At 40.2% G+C, this 27,019-nt stretch overlaps 3 protein-coding genes and 1 long non-coding RNA gene across 10 annotated transcripts; 1 reads left to right on the top strand and 3 right to left on the bottom strand.

The window, feature by feature from the left end:
* pglyrp5 (peptidoglycan recognition protein 5) lies at positions 1-3,517 on the bottom strand. 2 transcript variants are annotated; one of them, XM_053422226.1, is made up of 4 exons: positions 3,206-3,517; positions 2,902-3,097; positions 2,690-2,808; positions 1-1,713 (listed from the first exon to the last, which is right to left on the bottom strand). In XM_053422226.1, the coding sequence occupies exons 1-4, from the start codon at positions 3,216-3,218 to the stop codon at positions 1,538-1,540; spliced, it is 504 nt and encodes a 167-aa protein (XP_053278201.1). In that variant the 5' UTR covers positions 3,219-3,517; the 3' UTR covers positions 1-1,537. The 2 variants fall into 2 exon arrangements, with proteins under 2 accessions (XP_053278201.1, XP_053278202.1); XM_053422227.1 differs by having other exon boundaries at positions 1-1,617.
* A 126-nt stretch (positions 3,518-3,643) lies between these two features.
* polr2i (RNA polymerase II subunit I) lies at positions 3,644-6,843 on the bottom strand. Its single transcript, XM_053422230.1, has 6 exons — positions 6,327-6,843; positions 6,158-6,212; positions 5,202-5,275; positions 4,831-4,905; positions 4,084-4,135; positions 3,644-3,788 (listed from the first exon to the last, which is right to left on the bottom strand). The coding sequence occupies exons 1-6, from the start codon at positions 6,386-6,388 to the stop codon at positions 3,726-3,728; spliced, it is 381 nt and encodes a 126-aa protein (XP_053278205.1). The 5' UTR covers positions 6,389-6,843; the 3' UTR covers positions 3,644-3,725.
* On the top strand, positions 6,533-26,728 carry lbhl (LBH regulator of WNT signaling pathway, like). Of its 2 annotated transcripts, XM_053422229.1 has the most exons (6): positions 6,533-6,692; positions 8,762-9,108; positions 13,205-13,742; positions 23,859-23,934; positions 24,218-24,518; positions 25,311-26,728. In XM_053422229.1, the coding sequence occupies exons 4-6, from the start codon at positions 23,872-23,874 to the stop codon at positions 25,379-25,381; spliced, it is 435 nt and encodes a 144-aa protein (XP_053278204.1). In that variant the 5' UTR covers positions 6,533-6,692; positions 8,762-9,108; positions 13,205-13,742; positions 23,859-23,871; the 3' UTR covers positions 25,382-26,728. The 2 variants fall into 2 exon arrangements, with proteins under 2 accessions (XP_053278204.1, XP_053278203.1); XM_053422228.1 differs by lacking the exon at positions 8,762-9,108 and having other exon boundaries at positions 6,536-6,692.
* Positions 20,440-25,620, bottom strand: LOC128439809 (uncharacterized). Of its 5 annotated transcripts, none has more exons than XR_008338447.1 (5): positions 25,313-25,620; positions 22,711-24,441; positions 21,784-21,907; positions 21,175-21,669; positions 20,440-21,000 (listed from the first exon to the last, which is right to left on the bottom strand). It is a non-coding gene; the product is annotated as an uncharacterized LOC128439809 (long non-coding RNA). The 5 variants fall into 5 exon arrangements; XR_008338448.1 differs by having other exon boundaries at positions 20,440-21,383; positions 21,492-21,669; positions 25,313-25,619; XR_008338449.1 differs by having other exon boundaries at positions 21,492-21,669; positions 25,313-25,619.
* Positions 26,729-27,019: the final 291 nt, after the last annotated feature.

The raw sequence follows: 27,019 nt of genomic DNA, 5'->3' as shown, positions 1-27,019 counted from the left end.
TTACAGATAAACCAGGCACATTCAATTTTATTTAGCTGACACTTTTATCCAAAGCGACTTACAATAAGTACATTCAACCATGAGGGTACAAACACAGAACAAGAATCAAAAAAGTACAATTCAATAAAGCCACACTACAAAGTGCTACAGATAAGTGCTACTAAATCGCTACTCAAACAAAATCCTGATATCATTGGGGAGCTCGCACAACCACTTAGGAGCCAGGACAGCAAACAGTCAGGATTTTGTTAAGAGGGTAGCTCGCAGTGGACAGGCTGGGGTCTAAGGTTTGTGTTAAGGTTTATAAAAAGCTCTGCACACAGGGTCGAGCACACAATTAAAAAGTGAATCAGTAATGACAAATAATCATGATGTAGCTACACAGCATTAATACAGACCAGGAAAAAAGCCCATCCCAAATATGCAGGTTTACAACGCAAACTGAATTAGTTTAATCAATTAATTAAACAATCAGAATATCAATCAATCAAATTTTATTTGTATAGACCATATTCACATATCACAATTTGTCTCATAGGGCTTTAACATGGTGAGACATCCTCTGTCCTTAACCCTCAGCAAGAGTAAGGAAAAACTACAAAAAAAACTTTTAACAGGGTAAAAATACATAGAAACCTCAGATAGAGCCACATGTGAGGGATCCCTCTCCCAGGATGGACAGACGTGCGATAGATGTCAAGTGTAGAAAAACATCATCAAGATTAAAGATTTTAGCAGGATTGATGAGGGTAAACATTTTTGAAGGATAGCTTCAATTCTATATATCATGTAGTCCTGCTGGAATCATAGTCTATGGTCAGCAGCCAGCAAGATCACCTCTGTCGTGATCTTGCTGTCGTGGTCCACCACCATTATCTCACTCCAACGCGACAAAGGATCCGTCATTCCCACTACGATCAGCTGGCACAACATAGAATCCACCACACTGGATCCACCACCGCAGCCTCCGACATGCGATCCACAAATCGCAATCCATGAGGATGTGCCCACAGCTGTGGCCCTGGATTTGCAACTGGTACTTATTTCTAAAAGCTGGTTATCAGAATGGGTTAAATTCAAGGAAATGTTTATTTTGCACCACATTCCTCTGATAACAATATAAAACAAAGTATTTCTAATGTAAAATGTGTCGTACACCATAATTTAAAAATTGTTTGTCAACATTTTGTCCTTGACAGGGAGAGGCTTTGGGTCTCAATGTTCATTTTACAAATATATCTAGTTTTAGTTTTTCAAATATATAATCTATTTTTTAAATCTATTATACTATATTTTTATATTTATACATAAGCACAAACATACCACAGCAACTTCCTTGTATGTGTAAACCTACTTGGCAATAAACCCAGAATCTGATGACTTCCTCTGAGAGAAAAAGGCAGCCATTTCATTGTGAAATCTGTGTGAAAACGCTCTCTTTTACAATTGAAGACTGAAAAAAAAAAGAGCCCGTGCTTCATCCAAGAATCTCTTTTTCATACCAGAAAGAATCCTCCTCCAACACGGCCAGCAGGATTCATGTTGTTCCCCTCAGATTTGGTAGTGCAGAATAAAGGTTCTCTCCTGGACATTCTGTGTCACCCAGGTCTCTGTGTCCTAACAGAGAAAACTCTTTACATAAAAAGCCCTGGGAAACTCCAGATTGCAAAAGCTGTTTGACGGACAGTATCGCCTCTTTGCTTGGTGCATCCTCTGAAATCAAAAGCAAAAAGCATTTTATCTCTGTGCTGAAAGCTCATTGAAACTGAAGCTCTATATGCTCCTACACCCTATACACACACGATGAGCTCAGAGGTGGGAAGAAACGAATTACAAATACTTCATGACTGTATTGTAGTGGATTTTTCAGGTATTTGTATTTAACTTGAGTATTTTTTTATTCTACAAATTTTTACTTCACCTCTCCATCAAGACAGATTTCAGCTTAAATGGACAATAACACAGAAAAGAAGATTCCTTGTTTAATATCTATCAGTGACTATCACACACAACCTAAGTAACACAATGTAAAAGATGCATCAAGATGGAAAAGAAGAAAGTGAAGAGTTTTTCATGCTCACAAATCTTTTCTTGCTTCAACTTGTTTTTAGTTTCTTGTTTCATATCCTATTTGAACTGGTGGTTAAAGTTACACAGTCTCCAAAATGTATTGACGTGACAAGGGTCTCAGATGGCTTTGTACAGATACAGCTGGGAGAAATGTCCTAGGGAAATTTTTTATACTTTGAGTACATTTCAATGGCTCTACTTTTATACTTTTACTCGAGTAAAGAAATAGATTCATAACTTATACTTTTACATGTGGTAGTTTTTAACACTACCAGTATCTGTACCTCTGTAACTTCTTTAATATCTTCTTATTAGCTGACTGATTGATTGATTGATCGATTGATTGATTGATTAGCAGCATCTATTGCCATTTCTCCGTCCTGGGAGAGGGATCCCTGACTTGCGACTGAGGTTTCCCACTAAAGGAGTTTTTTTAGTAAGGGTTATGGGAGAAGAGGTTTCACCTTGTTAAGTCCTTTGAGGCACTTTTGTGAATGTGGGCTATACAAATAAAATTTGATTGATTGATTTTCAACTTGAGTAAAGAATGTGTGTACTTCTGCCACCTCTGGATGTGCTGTTATTGTTGCGTCAATATAATGATAAAACAAAAGCTTACTGTTGAAATTGCCTATGAAGGCAATGCCCAGGGAGTCATGATTGTTGCCTTTGGAATGTGCCCCCACTACACCCCAACCACGGCCCTCGAACACGATGCCTCCTCCTTCAACGAGAAAACTGAAACAAACACAATTTATTTCTGAGAATCTGTGAAGACTGAAAACTGGCAGATACCAAACGTTCATGACATTTAAACACAAAGCTACTCACTTATATCCAATGTCACTGAAGCCTCTCTCTGTCATGTGACCTCTCTGTATGCTGAAGATCTGCTCCTTACACTTCTTCAGGCCGCGGCAGCTTGGGGTTGCAGTGTGGTGTATGACAACTCTTCGGGCCAGGCTCTTCAGTCTCTCCCTCTGTTTAGGTGGAGCTGCTTGCCACTGTGCCCTTGACACTATCTTCACTGAATGACAATCAGAATCATATTCTAAATAAAACATTGGCTTACATCTTCATTGAAAATTTCATCAGCAGTAATCATTGAACTAGATAAGGCAGTTTGTTGTCATACCATTTTGCTCCATGACTTGATGCCTGTTGCCTTCAGTTGTTCTGACTGACTAGCAGCAGAGGGTGCAGCCGCCTTATCAAAGAGCCTGCTTTTTCAGGAGGTGTGGTCATGGGAAGTACACCTTCATGTTATTTTCCACGGCTGAGTAATCAGCTGCAGTTACAAAACAACTGAACCGGTTTGGAATATACATTGGAAGAAAGAGGAAGTGGGATTGAAACTAAATATTCTATGTTGAGCAAATAAATGTGGTTTATTTCCTCTAAATCCGACATGACTGCGTCAAAGTTTATGCCAAATGTCACAGGAGTCAAAGGAAACACAAAAAGGTGTAACTCCGGAAACTGTATTTAAAACTGTAGATGACAATTAACTATCCATGCGGACGAAAGCACAGGTGTGTGTGTGTGTGTGTTTGGATAAAGACTCAGAGACATGTTAAACTACTGATTCTTTTAATCTAACAAACACATCTGAAAATGACAACTGTTCAAAATAAATTGACACATTATGATCAGCTTCACTCTGTCCATCTGTGTCCACAGTGAGGAGCCGTGCAGACATAGTACAGTCTCATAGCATCCTGGAAGAAAAACACAGCGTTAGTTAAAAAAGTACTTCTTCTATTCAGTTGATGAAATCCAGACAAAAGATTTGTTGACGACAAAGCCTTTCGGAGTTTTTCATAATTGACCATGGTAGAATGGTGGGTAAGTGTATACGAGGGGGGAAGGTGGGAAGATGGGTACAATATTGTCCTCAAGCCACTTCATTAACAAGTGAAAAATGACATGCTGACCACAGAAAGCTGATAAACTCATCCATACACACTATCTAAAGACTAAAGGTCATGCACAGTGTATTCAATTCATAGTTACCTCTGCCTTCATACTGTGGGACTGGAAGAACACTGCCTCCTTGTGACCACATCTGGGAAGAGACATGGTTTGTGCAAAATCAGTAACAGTCTAAAACTACATTACTGTGCTGTATAGGTAAACTAATGTTTATGCAGGGGAACAAAACATATACAATAAAAGTAAATATTAAAATAATATAATAATACTAGAGTTTTACTAATAGAGAAATAGAAAAAAACATTTCTGAATCTGCACCAAAATGTAATTGGGCTCTTCTAAAAATGATCGTGGAAATTGGTTGAGAATTTTTTTCATAATCCTACAAAAAAAATGCCAACAAAAAAATTACCTTCTTGGTTAAGATAAAATAGTCAGTGCCCTTTAAAATTTTCACACTGCCCCTGCATGTTTGAGTGTATCTAGTCAGATTGTTTAATCAACATAAATACTTTAAAAAATGTCCATATAAAGTCAATAAGTGGTGTGCTGTCTTGAGTGGGGTGTCTGTGGTGACTACCACCATGAGTCATCAATTTAGTAATAATGTGAATTAGATGACTACAGCAGAGAGGTAATTGTTTGAACTCACTAAGTCTATGTTTAGTTTGTGTAACCCTAAATATATATGCAGCAAGTTTTTTGTCACAAAAGGTGACAACTGGGTTAAGGGTAGTTTTGGAAAGGTGCTTAATAAATAAAGATTATTATTATTATAAAACACCAAATAAATAGAAGACCCCAAAAAGTGTGTGTGGTTTAACTCACTTGGGACAGGGATGATCCTCTGTTCTTGGTAAAGTGGGATCCTGAGACACATCAGCGATGATCTGCGTCAGCTCACTGGAGAAAAATAAAAAATAAATGGTTGACTGAAATATTTTGAATATGCAAAGTCAGCACATTGGAAAGGTGTTGCTTTCAATATTTTGGTTCCATCATCGTGGAAAAGCCAAGTAGTCTCTGTGGTTTCTATTTGAACAGTTATACACACTTTTGTAATACATTATTGGTTATAGAAGTAGGTCAGATTTTAAAGCAGAAATTAAACTGGGATTGATGAATTGTAAGTATTAGTCACATTTCAAGCAAATCGCATTCTTAATAAAAAGTTGGGCACAGTGGTTTTTATTACTTACTCAACCTCGTGTGTGATCTTATTGACGTATATGCAGCTGTTGTCTGCCTCTTGTTGGTAGTCACAATTCCTGCACTGTGGGTTGAGATCATTTCAATTACACAGAAAACGGTTATCGGTTGATAAAGAAAAAAGGATTAGAGGCATACAATGGACATCTAATCGTGGCAGCTGCCACAAACAGCGGCAGGTCATAGTCACTTGAGTCATTACGGTGTCTGCTCTCTTCAGAGCATTACGGAACTCTCATCATAGTTTGGCTGTTCATTTGTATTAATCACTCAGGAAACATACTTAGACCTCACAATTCTTATGAGGATGTATTTAGTTATTTTATTTAACTATTTTTTACTAGAAAAAACTGAAGTTTGCATATATGCCTTTATTTAAAAGACATATTTTGTAGTCATTGTTACAAATTAAATTTCGTGAAACTTTAGCGCATTTAAAAAACGTATGTGTATCTTTCAGTTCAATATATCGTTCAAGAAATATACTTTATATTATCAGCAATCTGTGGATTTCAATCCCCAGGGGCTCACTTTTATATTTGTATTATATCGCGAAGTGCAATGTAATATTTTTCATCAAGTCGTGCAGTCCTAGTAGGAACAGAGCTTATAGGCTAAGTTCATCTTATTGTAAAACTACGTTTATATGTTGAGGTTGCGATGAAGCAGTGGCCATTCGTCATTTCTGCTTCTACAGAGAATGAGCCTTGTATCAGGGACACACGTCAGGTTTGACGTGATTTTATCAAACTCAATCATAGAGGAGGATCCTCGAATGTCTGTCAACTCGATGTCGGACTTGAACACCACTTCAACACTCGGGTGTGTTTGGGCTTCAGGTAAATTCTCCGAGGGAGCAAACAGTGAAACTACAGTTGTGATGGACTCGTTACTTTGTGTGATACAGACCAGAGGCAAAATCCGCCAATGGCATCGAGACACTCACCGCATAAAGCAGGACCCGGTTCTCCTTGTCTTCTTTAGGGTACAACATGTTGTTACTGCAACACAGAGTCGGTGTGTTAAGCGGTTTCAGAGTTAAACAAAGTCAGATTCACATGTAGCAGCTAGTAGCTAGGTAGACTTGTCTAACCTCCCTTTGGCCACAGACTCACCATTCTTGACAAAACCGAATCCCGACAAACCCTGGTTCGTAAGTTCCAGTTTCTAAATCCATCGGAGAAACTAGTGATGGAAGATACACTTGATAAATAAAACAAATATGAGGCTCGGTCACTGCCCACAGCCGCTAGCGCTTCCAGCCGTTTGAAAACGCTGCATCTGCGCATGTGCTGTGTAATAATAAACATGTGATCACCCCAGAGACAGCGCCTCCTATGAGTCGGAGGCCCGGGCGATAGTGACTTGACGTCACGTGCCGAGGCTTCGAAGTGTGTGTGTCGAGTTGAATCCAGGAAGATTTTTGTGGAGCCCGTATGATCGAGGCTTGTGATGATGACGTATGTGGTGACTGTTAACAGGTAGGCTTATATCTTCTGCCTACCTGCACAGCGGAATAATAATTCTAACTGATGAACAGACGTGCGTTTCTTTAGCCATCTATCTAGTGGCGTTGTTTATTGCAGAGGTGATCACAACGTACTGCTCTCCGTGAGAGTCAGGTACACAGAGAAAGAGGGTGGTAACATCACCCTTGTGAGGTAGTGATGTCAGCAGTCACACGTGACTCCATGTCATATGAGGCGCAACAGCGCCTCCTCCTGAACAAATACAGTTGCATGCATACATACACCTATTCACACTCAACAGTGACGTTCGAAGCCTCGCGAGCCTGCCGTATCACGTGATTGGGTTCGTGGGTTTGGCGTGTGATTCGAAATCAAATGGGCAGCGAAACGCAATGGGTCCCCCCCTCACATTTTGTGGAATTGGGACTTTATTGCGCGTTTGTTTGCCAAAAAAAAAAGACACCGCCTGAAACCCAGCACTGTAGAAAAGTTGTTATTTTTAAACGTTATATAAATATATATATATTAGTGCTGTCAAACGATTAAAATACTTAATCACGATTAATCGCATTTATGTCATAGTTAATTCAAAATTAATCACAATTAATCGCAAATTTTTATCTATTCTAAATTCCCCTCCATTTTCCCCCCCATAATTTATTTTAAATTTTCATGCTTTTATCAACATGGAAAAGTGGATTGGCTTGCTTTATGCAAATGTTTTATTTTATTGAAAAACAACATTGATAAACAAGGCGGTACAAAATAAAATTATAAAGTGCACATTTCAGGTAAACAAGGCCTATAGTGCAGTTAAACCATGGCTTAATATTTTCTTTTTTCAAGTTTGCTGTAAACATAGCAGTCAGGCCTCTTATTTCAGAAACAATGAACCGTAACAGTTAGGTTACCAATAAAAGGTAAGCCTACTACTTATTTGCTTTCAGCCAGCTACTCAAACAGACAAGCAACAAAATAACAAACAAACAAAATACACAGGCAAATGTTACGTAACATTTTATGTAACATTTTACGTGTTATATGGGTTAAATGTTATTAAATGTTATCCCTAGGCACATTCCTATTACAACCCTCTGCCCAATTTGTTTCCACTTTCCCTTCTGTCCCTGCCATTGAATCATAAAGACAGACACCATATAAATAAGTTAATAATTTATGTATTGGCATCAAAAACATCACTCATTAATTTAATCAATTCAGAGCTTCACACACCAAAGCCATGGTGTCATTAGAATCACTCTGCCTGTTTTACATTTATTGTCCACTTGATGGCACGGTAGAGCAAATGAAGCACCATGAAGCTTCGGCCCATGAGTGAACCAATTGGATTGAAAGCGTCAATGCTTCATGAAGCTTCATTTTGCCATCACTAATGGAAGATAAACTTGACAAATAAAACAATGTGAGGCTCGGTGAATGCGCAAAGCCGCTAGCGCGTCCAGCCGTTTGAAAACACGGCATCCGCGCATGTGCTGTGTAATAATAGAAATGTAATCCCCCCAGAGACAGCGCCTCCTATGAGATGGAGGACCGGACGAATTATTATTATTATTATTATTATTATTATCATCATCATTATTGTTATTATTATTATCATTATTGAGAGAAAGCGTATCCTATGAGTTGGAGGAACGAGCGAATTATTTCTATCTCCATTGTATCATCATCAACATCATCATCATCATCATCATTACTCTTGTTGCTGTTGTTGATGTTGCTCATGATTAATGTCTTTTTTGTTATATATAAATTAACAACCACAATAAATGTCATTGAAACACCTTTATTGAAGCAAAGGCACAAGCTTTAGCTTTGGTTTTGCCATAACACAACCAACACACAAACACCAGATTTTACAGAGCGAAATGACAACAAAAACACGGCTCAAACAAAAGCCCACACCTTCAAACCAATGTAGCTTCAGTGTAAATCAATGCAGCATAAAGAAAAAATGACATTGACTTCATCAATATTATGGAACTGATGTAATTACCCTAGCAAAACCCCCCCCACACAGTGTCGTTATCCTCACTTGCATATCGTTTCTGTCACTTCCCCAGAGATTCACCCAGATGCAGTGGTTTCTGGACAGCTTGACCCGCAAGCTGATGCTTGCCACTTGGGAGCATTTGTCAGGCAGGGAGGTGTGATACCTAGACACTACTTTCTCTTCATTCTTCATGATGGCACACTGTCCACGGCCATACACAGAGGTGTGCACAGTGAAGTGGTAGACGCCGTGCCCGGAGCAGGTGATGATGGCTGTGACTCAGGACTGTAGCCGTTTCCCTCATTGAGCAGCACAGTGGTGAACATCAGAACTCCACAGTAACAGTAGCTGTCAATGCTGTCCTGTTTGGCTGTGAAGGCCACAGTGCCTAGAGAGGGTGACACCTGTTCCCTATAGGTAACAGTTCATCCAACTCTATCCAGTTTTAGAAAGTGGATTTTTGAAATGTTGGCAGAGAGATATATGTTTAATGATTTTTTAAATGTGTGCTGTTTTTTAACTGAAGACATGTTGTCTCCACGTGGAGGAGGGAAATAAGCACTTGACTATACCTTCTGATGATGTGCAGCGGAAAACAACACTCAAACAGCAGAGATATATGGATGGATTTAGCACAGTGTCTGTTAGGTCAAGATTTTGTAGACCAGTGAGACCAAACGGATCGGTAGTTATGCACACAATTATCTGATGATATGTAACAGTGAGTATAACGTTACAGGGGGAAAGAGGCAAAGATGCTTTAAATCCCATTTCAGCATTAAGTTGAGTTTTATTTTCTCTATCTGAACTTCTCTTATAAATGCAAAACAATCAAACATCCTAAAACGCTCTGACAAACTTAATGTGAATTATTAGCGATTTTTCGGCCTTTATAAAACAAATATAATCAAACAAATAGCTTTTTACCTGTTGCTGTCTTGCAGTGGAATGCCATACATGTTACAAAGACATGCAGAGACAGCAACTGAAGTTTGGAACCGGTTTGTTTATCTTGGAAGCTTTTTCTTATAAATGGAAGGGAATTTATTATAAGGAGAATAAAAATGAAAACATTTTTGTCTAAGTGTTTGTTTTTTATGACTGGTAAAATCTGGCTAAACAAAAGTATATAAAGTGAGAAATGCAGGCAGCGAATGCAGGAATCTGCAGTGTAACTTCAGTGGACAGCTAGAATAAAAGTTCAGGACCTTATCTAACTGTTCGAAAGACATAAAAAAAACATGCTTAGTATTGTAATACAGATGGTTTCATGCAATAATATCAGGGCAATACAGGAATGTTTACTGTGAAGCAATAGAAGTCATCCACAGGGCAGATGAAGACACATACAGTGCCTTGCATAAGTATTCACCCCCTTTGGATTTTTCTACATTTTGTCATGGTATAACCACAGATTAAAATTTATTTCATCGTGAGTTTATGAAATGGACCAACACAAAATAGTGCATCATTTGGAAGTGGGGGGAAATATTACATGGATTTCACAATTATTTACAAATAAAAATCTGAAAAGTGTTGAGTGCATATGTATTCACCCCCTTTACTGTGAAACCCCTAACAAAGATCTGGTGCGACCAATTGCATTCACAAGTCACATTTGCAAGTCACATAATTAGTAAATAGGGTCCACCTGTCTGCAATTTAATCTCAGTATAAATACACCTGTTCTGTGACGGACTCAGAGTTTGTTGGAGATCATTACTGAACAAACAGCATCATGAAGACCAAGGAGCTCACCAAACAGGTCAGGGATAAAGTTGTGGAGAAATATGAAGCAGGGTTAGGTTATAAAAAAATATCCAGAGCTTTGAACATCTCTCTGAGCACCATAAAATCCATCATAAGAAAATGGAAAGAATATGGCACAAGCGCAAACCTACCAAGAGGAGGCCGTCCACCCAAACTGAAGAGTCGGACAAGGAGAAAATTAATCAGAGAAGCAACCAGGAGGCCCATGGTTACTCTGGAGGAGTTTCAGAGATCCACAGCTGAGGTGGGAGAATCTGTCCACAGGACAACTATTAGTCGTCTACTCCACAAATCTGGCCTTTATGGAAGAGTGGCAAGAAGAAAGCCATTGTTGAAAGGGATCCATAAAAAATCCCGTTTGAAGTTTGCCAGAAGCCATGTGAGAGACACAGCAAACATGTGGAAGAAGGTGCTCTGGTCAGATGAGACCAAAATTGAACTTTTTGGCCTCAATGCAAAACGCTATGTGTGGCGAAAACCCAACACTGCCCATCACCCTGAGCACACCATCCCAACAGTGAAACATGGTGGTGGTAGCATCATGCTGTGGGGATGCTTCTCTTCAGCAGGTACAGGGAAACTGGTCAGAATAGAGGGAAAGATGGATGGAGCCAAATACAGGGAAATCCTTGAAGAAAATCTGATGCAGTCTGCAAAAGACTTGAGACTGGGGCGGAGGTTCATCTTCCAGCAGGACAATGACCCTAAACATACAGCCAGAGCTAAAAGGAATGGTTTGGATTAAAGAATGTTAATGTCTTAAAATGGCCCAGTCAAAGCCCAGACCTCAATCCAATAGAGAATCTATGGCAAGACTTGAAGATTGCGGTTCACAGACGGTCTCCATCCAATCTGACTGAGCTTCATCTTTTTTGCCAAGAAGAATGGACAAACCTTTCCATCTCTAGATGTGCAAAGCCGGTAGAGACATACCCCAAAAGACTTGCAGCTGTAATTGCAGCGAAAGGGGGTTCTACCAAGTATTGACACAGGGGGGTGAATACTTATGCACCCAACAGATGTCAACTTTTTTGTTCTCATTATTGTTTGTGTCACAATAAAATTTATTTTGCACCTCCAAAGTACTATGCATGTTTTGTTGATCAAACGGGAAAAAGTTTATTTAAGTCTATTTGAATTCCAGTTAGTAACAGTACATAATGGGAAAAAGTCCAAGGGGGGGGAATACTTATGCAAGGCACTGTATCAGGGAATTTAAAAGTTAATGCATCTTTTGTTATATGGTGTATTGTGTACTGCAAATTGTTGTTTAACATATATTTGACCTAAGAGCGCTCTAGGAATGTTTTAGATGAGATCAGAGACCAAAAGTCTCATTGAGTGCTCAACCGGAAGCTTCTCATCTCCTTCTGCACCTCCACTCAAGACACCTGCACACAATGTAAATTATCGAGTTTTGACATTTTGTCTTTATTGATAGGGAAGCATGAGCATTTAATGGGGACAGAGTGTGGGTAAGACATGCAGCAAAGGGCCCGGTTGGAAACAAACCTGAGGCCACTGCAGGAGGACTCGAGCCTCCAAGTCTGTCTTCAAACAGTTTACTGCCAAATAAAATCAAAATGCCACCCGATGATAATAGTTATTTTAAATTAATGCAAATACGCTCTAATCTATGTAAGCTGTTTACTATAGGGTCATGGTTATGCAAAATTAAAATGTCTGAATGACTTTAAATTCTTTATACACGACTGTACAGATTCGGTACTATAACATTAGATCTCATATTAAAAGTGACTGTGCAGGGAGAAAGAAAGTAAAATATAATCAATGCTATCCAAAGACTGACCAGTATATCTGCTGATTTCAGTGTCAAGCAGGTGAGGAAGTGATACAAAGTAAAAAAGACAATCCACTATTCTGACAAACACAAGATCGAATCTCACTGACTGTTTGTGGGGATTTGACAAATTCTTGACTGCTGTCAGAAGTAAAAGAGCTGCTTATCTGCAATAGCAAAGGCGGAGACTAGTTATGGTATTCAGAATTTGTTTTAATTCACAGAGTCAAATAAGTTACCAGATCACATCTCTTTAAACTGATATCACTCTTTTGTAACAACACTACAACAAGAGGCAGGGAAAACCGAATTATAGAGTAAACCTAAACCAGAAGAAAGAATAGGAACAGAATTGAGAAATGAACACAACAACATCCTCACACACAGGTTAATAGTTTCAGTGTTTCTGTCCCTAGCTTACAATATGTATGTACAAGCACTTTAGTCAAGAAGAACTACTGTCCTGATCACTTAGAACAAGCAGCTTAGAGTTTAAAAAATCCGAAAAGATGTGCAGAGAGAGGACACCCTTCATGTTGCACTGGCTCACTACCTAGTTCCATTTATAGCCCTCTGATTTAGCCTACAGAGGGGATTACACACTGCTGTTAACAGTGCTCTGTCTCCTTAGCAATAGTGGGTGCCTGCTATATATATATATATATATATATATATATATATATATATATCCCCACGCTACCCCTGAGCCCTTGATCCCTGGGCTAATTCCATGAAACGTCCAAATCTAAATCCACTCATGGAGCAACAGCACACACAATGTTGGAAAACGAGAGCACGAGACAAATAGATGAGATTTGAAAGACAGAAAGGAACTAATGCTCAGTTGTTTAATAAGATATCTTCTTGACCATTTTGTGAGCAGTTACACTCAAGTGTGCCATCTGTGTGTCCTTTGTGTGTCCTTTGTATGTTTCCTTGCAGAAGCACCAGCAACCCACTGTGCCAACTCATCAGAGGGGACTGTCAAGCCTGGCTGACGTCACCCATCCAGCCTCTGTAATCGAAAGAGACAGTAATCCTGCTCCTCTCTAAAGCCCGGCAGTGGGGTGGGGTGGGACAGGGAGGGATATTGAGACGGAGAAATGAGGAAGGAAGTTGGATGCTGGAGAGACGGGAGTGCATGTAGGCTGTGGACAAGCAGGCAGACTCAGCGCTGATCTGGGCAAGTGCGACAGGTTTGGTCCTGACTGTCCAAAGGATAACAGGCACATCTCAACCATCCTAATCCCCTGCTAAAGTTTTAGGGAATCCCTGTGGATTGAGGAACCGTCCATCCAGGCTTCGCCCTGGAGGCCAGAAGCCTCAGTGAGGGCTCTCCAGGGGAGGAATGCTGCGGGAGCTGCTCATCTCCTTCTGCACCTCCACTAGAGTTGCCTGCACTCTCTGTGGAGGAGCCGGGTTTCACCACTGTGGAGCTGTGCCAAGATGGAGAAGACCTCTTCCTGACTGCACCTGAGGGGTAAGAGGCTGCTGAAGTGTGTGTGTATTTTAAATGCATATATCAATCATGCAAATTTGTTTTTGCTGGTTGAAGTCCCCTACTATAGTGCATTATTCACCTTATGTACACCCACTGTATATTTGAATACTTGGATGGATCGGAAAATGTTTTATGTTAGTGTGTCTGTGTGTACTTGTTTTTGTTGCCATTTGTGGACCTTTTCCAGCACAGACCAGTAGACCTCATGGGGACCACAGCGCAGACTAAACTATGCAAACATTCTTAACGTCCTGATTAGGTTTGGGGTAAGGGAATTGTGGTTAGGTTAAGGTTGGGTCATGGTTAAGGTTGGATCATGGTTAAAGTTTTGCTTAAGGAGAGGCGGTGGTCTAGTGGCAGAAACTTGGACTATGGGCAGAGAAGGTCTCTGGTTCGTCTCTGGTTCGACTCCACGGAGAGACAACAAAAGACGAACCTGGATTGATCTGTTCAAAAATCCAAGAGTCTCCCTACCCTGTCTAGTGCCCCTGAGCAAGGCACCTTACTCCCCCAACATCTGCTCCCCGAGCGCCGTACATGGTCGCTCAGTGCTCTGTGTGTACTGCACCAGATGGGTCAAAAGCAGAGCTTAAATTTCCCTTCCTGCATGAGTGTGCCTTTGCATGACTGTGCATGTGTTTGGGACGAATACATGCATCTTATCTTATGCTGTTCACACAGTCACACTTGTCTTTCCTATGGGACAGGTTTTAGAGTTAGGCTAAAGTTAAATTAAGATTGGGTTAATGTGAGGTTTGGGTTAGGATTAGGGTTAGACAAGTAGTAACTCTGGTTAGGTTCAGAGTAAGTATCCAGGAAGTCTGCCTGTAAAGTAAATTTTATTTCCTCTGGAGCCATTGAGACACCGCTGTGTTTGTGTGTGGGTGTAGTCTCATCAAGACAAGATCAGGCGTGGTCAAACGCCAGGTTCAGATTGAGAGTAGATTTTATATTTTAGACATTTTAAATCCTCTGTTGAGCATTTCATGGAAAGAAAACAAGATACACAGAATAAACCAGGAAATGATAAGATATCAGGTTTGATCAGAGGTGTTTTACAGAAGCCAGTGCTCTGTGGTCAAGCATTGAATCGCATTTGTGTTGTTTCTGTGTGTCATCTTATCATAGCATCAATGTTAAACAATGTTAGACAACTGAAAAACAAGAAATGATGATGTACATTGTCCTGGAAATGAGATGTAGAGAGTTCAAAGCAAAATGAAGAGTTTAACTTTTTATATTTCAACAGAAGGTATGGCTTACCATTTCGTGCGCAACGTGTCCTTGGATCAATGTTTATTAACTGTTGGGGAGTCTCAAATTGATTATACATAATATCAGGGCCCCATCTGTCCCCCCCCATCACTTCCTGCATGTAGGTTAAAGTCTGCAAGATGTATAAGTTCAAGGCTGTGAAGCAGAAACAGCTGACCCATGAGACTACCCCTGTGTGTGTGTGTGGTGGTGGTGGTGTGTGTGTGTGTGTGTGTGTGTGTGTGAAAGGATGCGGACGGCCGACATTTTGCATAGGTATGTGTGTAATGGTTGGAGGAAAAAAGGGTGAGAGAAATGACAGTAAAAACATCAAGAGGTGACAAAGTGAATGTCTGTGTTTGATGGTTTGTTTGAAAGTTTTCTGACTGATCAATCAAATACAACAGTAAAGTTTGTTGTTGTTACGGATTTGCAGAACCACTGTGATAAAACAGGAAAACCTCATGGCCTAATGTGACCTAAGAATTTTTTCAGCGAAGTTTTATTTAGTACTTTCATGATGCAAGGGACGATTAAAAGCAACATGTCTTCTTGTTTTCTCGATAGTGTATTATTATCACAACTCTTCTGGATGACACTAATCTTAGGCCTCGGTTTGACAAAATATTATTAGAACAAGGGGCCAAAAGGGCGCCACAATTTTGCACAGAGGGACAAACTGTGTGTCCAACATCCATGCATAATTCCCAGTTCAATGAGTTGCACATTCACTACTTTTTTACTGTTAGCTCTATAGTTTTGAGCAAAGCCAAACTTTGATTTCTTTAAAAATGTTATCATTTATTGTGAGTTTTATGTTAGTAATTGACTAGTTTATTTAAATAATAGACTTCTTATAGGACAGGGACACTTCAGGCCCCAATCAGATTTGAGCTGGTGCCAGTGCCGCCCTGGCCCTGCCCCTGGATCCTACCCTGCTAATGGAATCTTTCATTGAGCTCTAACTGTTACTTTAATATTTTATGATTTAAAAACCATCTTTAAAATAGCTTTCTTTTATTTCAAAGAAGGATTTGTTTCCTTACATGCTGATTACGCTACACAGCACAAACAAAGACTGATTGTTGATAGAGCTGAAGTGTGCAGGCGTTTGGAGTGAGTGTATATGACCGGGATTACATGGAGGTTAAGCTCCTTCATCATAATGGCTGCTGAAAGTTTCCATCCCAGGTGGCACACAAACAGCTTAGCATGCCACAGTTTTCGGCTGCGTAATATCAGAAATTGAATTGTCGAGCGACGCACATTCACAAAGTGGGTAAAAAATTACAGCATCCTTCCAAAGCTGATCCTATTTAGATGAGGACAGAGCATTAAATAAACATAACAGTGTTGAATTAGAGAGAGTGGGGCTGAAAATTGTAGAGATAGAAAGAAGAGGAGGGGGATGCGATGATCAAATAAGATGCCCTTTTTCACAGTCTCAGTTTTTGTAATTAGAAATGATGATATTAATGATACGGCTAAAGTCTATTTCCCTCTTTGTGTTTTATTTATGATAGGATGTAGTTTAAACTTGGAAATACATTGTTAAAATGTGACACACAGAAAACCCACCGAAATGGCTAAAACCCTAATCCCTAACCCTAATTTTGTATGATTCTCTCAAGAGTAAAAAAGTCAAAAACTCCTTTCATAATATTCAGCTGCAGTGAGATTCGAATGCACTTTAAATGCAAAGTCATATCCTTGCTTTGAAGTTAACACTCAGTGTTTATGCCACTTATGTGAGGTATATCCAAGGCAGCGTGCTGTTATTACTATCAGATACATCTACTGTGGATGTTTACTTCTATAGTCACCTTCTCGTGGTTGCAGCTTTCCGCCAGGAGAAGATCTTTCTCAAAATTGTAGGAGACATCATCAGTAGTGGACCCCAGGATCATATGGGATATTTACACCCTAACCTGAGCCTTGCCGGAATTGATCAAGACCCAGGGTGTGTCCCATAGCCAATCATGTTTGGCAGAATAGCGGGAGGTTGCATTTTTTATTTTTCATCTAGAGATTATCATCGGCATAATTTCTTTGTACCTTTATCTGCTTGTTTGTATTTAGGATTACGAATCTACCCCTGGTTAAATCTTAAGGTCGGTAAATAAACTACTTCTGTATGGGATTTAAGATTTCTTACTTACCAAGTGATCGGTGCAGACTAGTTGTAATACAACAAAATAAGTATCAGTTTCACAGCCTACGCTTCTCTTGATTCCCTCTCATTGTAATTCAGACTCAGTTTCAGCTATATTGTTTATGTGCACAATGCACATGACAGACATAGATCAGAGTGCAGGTCCCATTTAAAATAACATATGACACCTTCAGACACATGACCATTTTATATACAAATTTACAAAAACAAAGGAGAGCAGCTTTACAATGTAAGGGTTTCAAAACAGTTTGATGTATTTAGTTTGACTGATGTTGCTGTTGATAAATACAACCCCTTCAAAAGAATGTGCCTTATGCAGCGTCTAAAAACAGTAAGACAAGAGATTAGATCTGTCTTTAAACTGAAATTTAATTAATGAGTGTGTTAGATTGAACAGATTGTGTCATTACATGCAGGCCTCTGGCTGAAAACAAACCATGATTGGTACTTATACGGAGAGAGAGTGAAAACACTGAGACACAGAGAGAGTGATGAAAAGAGGATTTGGACAGATCCTAAATTCGTCTTAATCCTGTCGGCTCCTCTGGAGACCATAAACAGACTGAAGTTAGATATTGACACATGGCTTGTGCATGTATGTGAAACAAGTGAGGATCATCTGATGGACACTGCAGGTTGTGACTTCACATACACACTGTCAGAGGTCACAGGATCGGGTCTGAGCTAAAAGAAAACCCAGGTGACTTGGGTTTGTGAAGGTAACGTCTTCCTGCCTAACTGTTTCCAAAGCAGCACATTTATTCCTGTCGTGCATCAAAGAACATAATCCATTTTGATATTTGAAAGTTCTAATCTGCAGTATGAATGTGTTTTGGAGTGAGCGTCACATTGAATCACAGCAGCTTTGGCCAATGAGACTCAGGACAGAAAATATCTGACCAATCAAAAGACAAGGGCTCTGGATGCTGTGATCCTATAATTCAGCTATGACATGGGGGCATGAAGGGGACTCTTGACCTCAAATTTGTGTGAGAGCAGACAGCAGGTTGAAAATTCTTCATCCAATGTAGAGTCACAGAGAACCCAGAGATTTCTGGCATTTGTTTTAAAGGGGACATATTATGCCCATTTCACCACATTTGATATGGTTCCTTGGGGTCTTAATGAAATGTCTGTAACATTTTTTGGTAAAAATACCACAAGGATCATTTAAAACAGCACCTTTTTACTCTGTCTAAAACAGCCCTCCTGAGATCAAGCTGTTTTGAGGGCCCCGCCCCCCTCTCAGCCCGCCCCCATCTTACCCCACTCCCTTTCACCCCTCTCATCCCTCCCCCTTCTCACCCCTCCCCCCTCTCATGGAGGTGTAGGACATAACGTTTTTTACCTCCATTAATTAGCCTGTGTGTTTGAATGTGTTCTCACTACAGAATGCATTCAACATCTATAGGGCAGATTATGGGCCTTTACAGTGCCTTGCATAATTATTCACCCCCCTTGGACTTTTTCCCATTATGTACTGTTACTAACTGGAATTCAAATAGACTTAAATAAACTTTTTCCCGTTTGATCAACAAAACATGCATAGTACTTTGGAGGTGCAAAATAAATTTTATTGTGACACAAACAATAATGAGAACAAAAAAGTTGACATCTGTTGGGTGCATAAGTATTCACCCCCCTGTGTCAATACTTGGTAGAACCCCCTTTCGCTGCAATTACAGCTGCAAGTCTTTTGGGGTATGTCTCTACCGGCTTTGCACATCTAGAGATGGAAAGGTTTGTCCATTCTTCTTGGCAAAAAAGATGAAGCTCAGTCAGATTGGATGGAGACCGTCTGTGAACCGCAATCTTCAAGTCTTGCCATAGATTCTCTATGGGATTGAGGTCTGGGCTTTGACTGGGCCATTTTAAGACATTAACATTCTTTAATCCAAACCATTCCTTTTAGCTCTGGCTGTATGTTTAGGGTCATTGTCCTGCTGGAAGATGAACCTCCGCCCCAGTCTCAAGTCTTTTGCAGACTGCATCAGATTTTCTTCAAGGATTTCCCTGTATTTGGCTCCATCCATCTTTCCCTCTATTCTGACCAGTTTCCCTGTACCTGCTGAAGAGAAGCATCCCCACAGCATGATGCTACCACCACCATGTTTCACTGTTGGGATGGTGTGCTCAGGGTGATGGGCAGTGTTGGGTTTTCGCCACACATAGCGTTTTGCATTGAGGCCAAAAAGTTCAATTTTGGTCTCATCTGACCAGAGCACCTTCTTCCACATGTTTGCTGTGTCTCCCACATGGCTTCTGGCAAACTTCAAACGGGATTTTTTATGGATCCCTTTCAACAATGGCTTTCTTCTTGCCACTCTTCCATAAAGGCCAGATTTGTGGAGTAGACGACTAATAGTTGTCCTGTGGACAGATTCTCCCACCTCAGCTGTGGATCTCTGCAACTCCTCCAGAGTAACCATGGGCCCCCTGGTTGCTTCTCTGATTAATTTTCTCCTTGTCCGACTCTTCAGTTTGGGTGGACGGCCTCCTCTTGGTAGGTTTGCGGTTGTGCCATATTCTTTCCATTTTCTTATGATGGATTTTATGGTGCTCAGAGAGATGTTCAAAGCTCTGGATATTTTTTTATAACCTAACCCTGCTTCATATTTCTCCACAACTTTATCCCTGACCTGTTTGGTGAGCTCCTTGGTCTTCATGATGCTGTTTGTTCAGTAATGATCTCCAACAAACTCTGAGTCCGTCACAGAACAGGTGTATTTATACTGAGATTAAATTGCAGACAGGTGGACCCTATTTACTAATTATGTGACTTGCAAATGTGACTTGTGAATGCAATTGGTCGCACCAGATCTTTGTTAGGGGTTTCACAGTAAAGGGGGTGAATACATATGCACTCAACACTTTTCAGATTTTTATTTGTAAATAATTGTGAAATCCATGTAATATTTCCCCCCACTTCCAAATGATGCACTATTTTGTGTTGGTCCATTTCATAAACTCACGATGAAATAAATTTTAATCTGTGGTTATACCATGACAAAATGTAGAAAAGTCCAAAGGGGGTGAATACTTATGCAAGGCACTGTATGTCTAAGAGGAATAGAGCAGTAAGTTTTTTTTTTTTTAATGCATGAGATATCAGTCATTTCTGCAATACAAATATGACTGAGGAATAAAATACATAAATTACTCTTCCCTGTGTATTACTTTGCTAACTGCTCATCTTACACGTGTCAATTGTTAACATGTTACATATCAAACATTAAAAGCACACAACTGTTTCTATAAACTTTTATTGTCAGAAAGATTGCTAGAAAGAATGCCACAGAGCTTTTAAAAAATAGTTATTAAATGTACTGGCTGGGACAGAGGTAATAAAAACAAAAAATACCAAGTATAATGAAAACATTGATTTCAAAAATACAATTTGTGCCATCAGTAGCCATACTGTAAACAAAGGAACACTTTATATTTGTGTGTCACCTTTATTCTCTAAATACAATGTGAACTTTGCTCAGCCGTTACAGGTATTTGTCGTAGAGAAGCTTTGTTAGCTGGTGTTGAGGCCCTCTGGGCCGGAGAATCAGGGTGGTCCTGCCCTCCTGCGTGGTGCTCCAGATACGCAGAGTGTTCCCTGATGCTCAGGGAAGTTATACAGGGTTCAGACCTGCCCTTGATTGAAACTCGATACATAGCTGGCTATAACTTCCTGCTTGTCAGGTTTCTCATACTTAGCAGAGAGATCCTCACGTTTTGAGATATTCAGCACCTCATTCACATATAGGGCCAGGTCCTGAAAAACCTGGTGAAAGATGAGGTCCAACAGGTTATCCACGTAATCTGTAATACAAATTGAGGGGAAAAGTTGGACATTTTGCACTTTTTGTATTTATTATTTTCTTTTTATAATTATTTTATTCTATTTATCGTGAAGACGATAAATAAATGGTCTTTAAATCGTGAAGACAATTTAAAGACAGCAGTTAATCGATATGTTATTTATGTTTCACATACTGTTTGTACACTGTTTGGCTTTTAAATAGAGCCTGTGAGAATCACGGAAGGTTGCATCTGCTTTCACCGGCTTTGCTGTGCACTCGCCCTTCTTATATATTACATCTGTCCCCCGCCGACACACAGGACACACCTCAAACAGCTCCAGGAGGCAGTTTTCATAGACAATATATGTGGGTGTCTTATGAACAGGGTTGGAAGATTCCATTCTATTAGAACGACAAAGATTTCACCAAAAGGCTGCAACAGCTAAAAAAGTGTAGGATGGTAATCTATCTGATTATTGAAATGTTTAGATTAAATATTGAGTCACTCACGTCACATCTGCTGACTCAGTCAAGACTGTGATCGAGTCATCAGGATCATAGGTAGCATCCTGTGGCTCTCCGAAGTCCATACTGCAACAACTTGGGTTGTCCTCTCCCTCCTCCAAGCGAGGTCTCTTACAGCTGAGGTCCCAACACCGACATCAGTGCAGCACAGTTTTCTGTGTGCCTATGATAAAACAGACATTCAGTATCCATGGAGTCACAACAAATGAGATGCTGTTACAACTTTAACACAGAGACACAATCAATGAAATGACGAAGTAACTGAGGGTAAACCAACCTGTACTTTTGTAGTGAGGTCGCAGTGTTTTCATAGAAAGCTGCGTGCCATGTGTGCGCATCTTTGGTGGGTCCGTCTGGCATGCTACGTGATGTAGCCTAGCACCGTGAACAGATGTGCTTGCCTGAACACCAAAAGCAGCAATGTTATTCATGTTTGTACTACTGTCATGCATACAAAGATACAAGGGCACATTTCCCCAACTAGGGCTGGTAATGAATAATCGTTCTAGTCCCGCACATTATGACAACAACATCCTCTGATATCTTGAACGAGCGCCCGTAGCAGCAGCTGTAGCTGGAAGTTAGGTTCGTGAGTGTTATGCTCTCCACGCTCTTTCCCTCCGTCCGCTCGCGTGTCCTCCCTGGTGTACTGTGCCGCCGATTTTTTCCCACGGCAGCACTGGGCTGGAAGTTAGCTACAGCGCCAGTAGCAACCTTAGCAGCTACTGACGGCCGGCGAAGCTACTGACGGCCGGCGGCCGCGGCAGCTACTGGCGGCCGGCGGCCGCGGCAGCTACTGGCGGCCGGTGGCCGCGGCAGCTACGGACGGCCGGCAACCGTGGCAGCTACTGACGGCCGGCGCAGCTACTGGCGGCCGCAGCTAACTTCCAGCTACAGCAGCTACTAGGCACACACCAGCGGAGTGGGGGAAAGCGCGTGGAGAGCACAACACTCATGAACCTGCCGTGCGAACACCGTTCGACGCCGTCTTCTCGCTAAGACTCGCCAGCCGTCCTCGATTAATTGTTCAATAACGTTATTAACAGTCGAACATGAAAACTCCTGTAAAGTCTCTCCCTATCCCCCACCACTACATACTAGCCCCCCACCCCCTCACACACGGCACAACATGCTAACGGCACTAGCCTCCACACAAAATGTCTAAAAGAAGCAAATACCAGAATTATTTAAAAAAAATACTTACATTTCCCTCGTCTTCAGTATTGCGATGGAAAGATGGCACCGACCCCTCTTTCAATAACAACCTTTTAGAGAATCCGTTGTTATATTGGCCCAGGTTGATAAAACAGTCCGATTCAAAGTGGTGGCAGGAACGTTGTCATCATATATGAACTCAATCCATCTCAATCTTGTGTCTTCTGAAGCTGGAGTCACATGAAGACATTTGTGCTGATTTGTGCAGCCGACCACTGAGCATCTCGGTTGTCGAAATTGATTCATGCTGCTGTTAGCTTATCCAAGTGTTTCCAAGGCTTGCAAGAATGAAATGGCGGACACCGGTGGACCGAGCTTCTATAAAGTGGGAGGGTTCATCTAGGGGTGGGTCGAGTGGTAGTGGGGGAGTGCATAGAGCAATGGGGGAATGTACTAAATGGGCATTTTTCGACTATGACGTCTATTTCGGGGGAAATTCCATTGGACGCACTTTAGCACATAGTTTCTGAAATAGAGGAACCACAACAAATCGCGGGAGTGATTTTTTTCCAGAGTTTTTGGGACGGTAGACATGCCAGATACCCAAACTAATGTGTAGAAGTACTACAAAAGTGGAATTTCCATAATATGTCCCGTTTAAAACATAATTCATGTGAGTGCAAATGCAATTTTGTGTAGTGAATGATAGTTTTTATGAGCAAAAAGGCCTGATCGTTTAGAGCCATATGATCCTAGAGTGACGATGCTAAATTAAGACCCACACAAAACAAATACATATAGGTTTTTAAACAAATTGTTTTTGCAAAGATTCCACATGAATTCCCAGGGGTCTCTAGGGTGTTCTAATAATGGGGTTACAAGATTTCTACAATCTTATCTGTATTTTATCCCCTACACTTACCTCAACTGTCTTAACCGCAAATAAAATATTAATAACAGTAATGATAATACTAATAATGATTATAATATCATTATGTATAATAATAATAATAATAGTGTAGAAAGGAAGCAAACAAAGCCTGATTTCTAGAGTTCTGACGCACAAAGGGACTTAAGGACAGACTTCATTGTTAAGCGAAGAGGATGGTATAAGATGTTAATATGTTCCATTCCATCCCGAGACTGGAAATTGTTCTTTTCTCATCTCGTCCCAATATCTCACGTTTTTTGTTTCAGAGGGACGGAGGACATGAGTGGTCAAGATCCAAATGATGAAGACATGCAGAGGAAGGACCAGAGATTGCCATTTCAGGTAGGGTCATCATCATCATCATCAATATTGTGACATGACTCTAGTTGATAATTATTTTATTCAATAATCCTTGATCCAGTTGAATTCATCACACCAGAATAATATCAGAACAGGTTTGTAACAAACTGTAGAGAGAGAGAGTAATGTGGGGATTAGTCAATATGAGAGTTGTCAAAACTGGTAAATACAATTGATTTCACAACAAGATAGATGCAGTATTTTCCTCTTCCCTGAACTTCTTTCTGCTCAGGTCTCACTCACTTCTCCCCCTTTATTTGTTCAGATATTCCCCGACCCTGTGGCGGTGTTCCTGCCCCCGGAAACCACCCTGAACAGCCCTGACCAGGGCCACGGGAAGGAGCGTCTGCCCTCCATTGTGGTTGAGCCCACAGAGTTGAGCGAGGTGGAGAGTGGAGAGCTGCGCTGGCCTCCAGAGAGCATTGACATGGACCAAGATGAGGAGGACCTGTTCCTGGAGCAGTGCATCCCCCCGGCTAACATCGCAGACTGGGGAGAGGAGGAAGAAGAGGAGGAAGAGGAGACGTCGGTTATACTGAACCCACAGCACGGCTTGACACTCATTGGTGAGCAGAACACTTTACTCTACACCGCCGTCTTTGGATTGGCATCTGCTTTCTTTAGCTTTGTCCAGGAAAATGGATAAATAAAGAGGTCGAGGAAGAAGATTTCACAAAAAGGGGAAGATAAGCTGTCAGTTTTGAAATGATTGTTCATGTGGTGAACCGCAGTCTGTCCCTGATGGAAGCATAGGTTTGTGGATTCAGCCAAACTTGCCTACATCCGTAATTAACTTAAATAATGTATATTTAAAGAATCCATTGAATCGCATATCCAGATCAAGGGCCTCTGTGGACGTATGAGCTCCACTGCCACTCCAAAGAAACTAGGATTTATATTTTTGAAATGTCTGTTCAGTGAGCACCAGGAGACATTTTGTGTTGACAATTTGAAAATGAAGTTTATGGTAGTGCCCACATTTTTTTAATTTTTGATCAAAAGTTGGAGAAGTTAGTTAATGGAACAGACTCTTCTTGTTGCTCAAGAACTGATGACCATTCACCACAAGCATTGCTTAATAATCACACTGTGTGAAACAACAAAAATCTACCTTGAATATTTAAATTGTGTTTAAGAATTGAGAAGAGCTTGCACAGCAATCCCACCACTAATACACTCAATGATAGATAGAATGATATATTTGTATTAATTCCTTCAGCTTTGATCTATAATGTTCTGGATCTCTGAGAGGAACTTTGGAAAATACAAGTTGTACATGAACAGTTGTATTGTGTACTCAAAGCCAAACAGAGTTACACAACACAATTTTAAAACATTGATGCTTCTTTTCTTCACAGACCTGCAGTCGGATGCATTTCGAGATGACACCCCCACACTTCCACCGAGCAGCGCTCCGGCCCTCTACTGATTTAACCACAAAAACACCTGCTCCTCTGATGACCTCGAGAAGAAAAGTCCTTATCACAGATGTCAAGGAAACATTGCAACAAGGTTTTTCCAGAGACAGAAGATGCGTGGGCTGCAAACCAGCGTAAAGCAAGCACAGCACAGAATAAATACAAAATAACATATTCTCACGCACACAATAGTCAGCTTGCGGATGTTGGTGCTAATTGAGCAATATGTATTTTGAAAAAGTCTTTGCTGACATGGTAACTTAGGAGTTTCATTTCCCTTCTTACTTCCACATTTTTAAGGGATTGATGAGGTCATAGAATTTCCTCTCATGGTAACAAAATCTTCTTTAGTTTGTTCATAACCACACTACGTCTGTGGTTGTTATACAGCCATGTACTTAATTAAACATCTTCCTCATCGATCAACTTTTGACCCAGCTGGTTTCTTCTGAGGACATGTTCCAGCTCATACCCTCACAGTGTACAGTATTTAGTAAAGCGCAGTAAAATGTGCCGGCTGTTCTCTGCATCGACTCTCTGTTTTTGCTTTTTCTTGAAATTGTTGAGCGTTGTAAGTTTGACTGATCACATTATATCATGACATCATTGCATCTATATCTCATGGAGGCACCCATGTGTTATGACATAATGTCATCGTTACAGACAAAATTTTCCAAAAGGTTTAATTTTTCTTTATTCAACCAAACAAAAAAGAGGGCAGCTCTAGTTGCTTTTCATTACAACAGTTGTAGATGAAACAGATTTGTAGAAACGTGTACTTAATTTTGTGTATAGGCTGATCAGTGATATAAATTGTTTATATGCAAAAGTTGTTGCATTACTGTAAAATGTGTATTATGAATACATGAAGAGAATACAGGAAATTATTTTTGGATGGTTAATACCGCTTTTTTTAAACAAAGAAACATTCTAATATAATAATAATAATCAACCAATATAATCCTGGATCCACCTACATCATTACAGCTTTACAAACTGTTTAAATTGACAGTATGTTTGAATTGTCATCAGAAATATTTTTTTGCAACAACTTGTTCAAGATGAAGTTATGATCAGCTTTAGTGATCCCTGCAGGAAAGGGTGTATGGTGTTGAAAGTATAGAAGTATATAGATGCATAAATGATGAAAGGTACTAATTGCTAAAAAGTGCAGTGAGACCAAACTTAGTCTTGTAAGAAGGGAGCAGAGAAATAATTTATAAGTAATGAAGAGAGGAGAAGTGAACAAACAACAGTTACTGAGAACAACTTGAAGTAAATATTCACTTATTGTATGTGCTTTGGGAGAAGGTGTGATCAATAAAATTACATTAAAACGCTTTTCATATTGCAACATTTTTACGAGGGTTTATTTTGTGGTACAACATGACCTTACAGCATCAGGATGTTTTACTTACAACTGCATTATTTACTGTAAGCACAATGCATTTGATTCTGAGACATTAGTTTCTGAGACATTGCAAAAAAATACCATTCATTTATTTTGTACAAATATGTAAAATGTGTTTAAATTTTTTTGTAATTTCAGAAATAGTGTGTTTTTATTTGAGCTTTTATCAAATTTTACATTAATGACATACAACCTTTTTGTTCAGATTAAAATCTCTTTCCCACAAAAGGCTACAGGT

Source organism: Pleuronectes platessa, chromosome 5 (assembly GCF_947347685.1).
Source record: "Pleuronectes platessa chromosome 5, fPlePla1.1, whole genome shotgun sequence".
Classification (NCBI taxonomy): domain Eukaryota; kingdom Metazoa; phylum Chordata; class Actinopteri; order Pleuronectiformes; family Pleuronectidae; genus Pleuronectes; species Pleuronectes platessa.
Note: the sequence above shows the minus strand (reverse complement) of the source record. Positions and strands in the feature narration are given on the sequence as shown.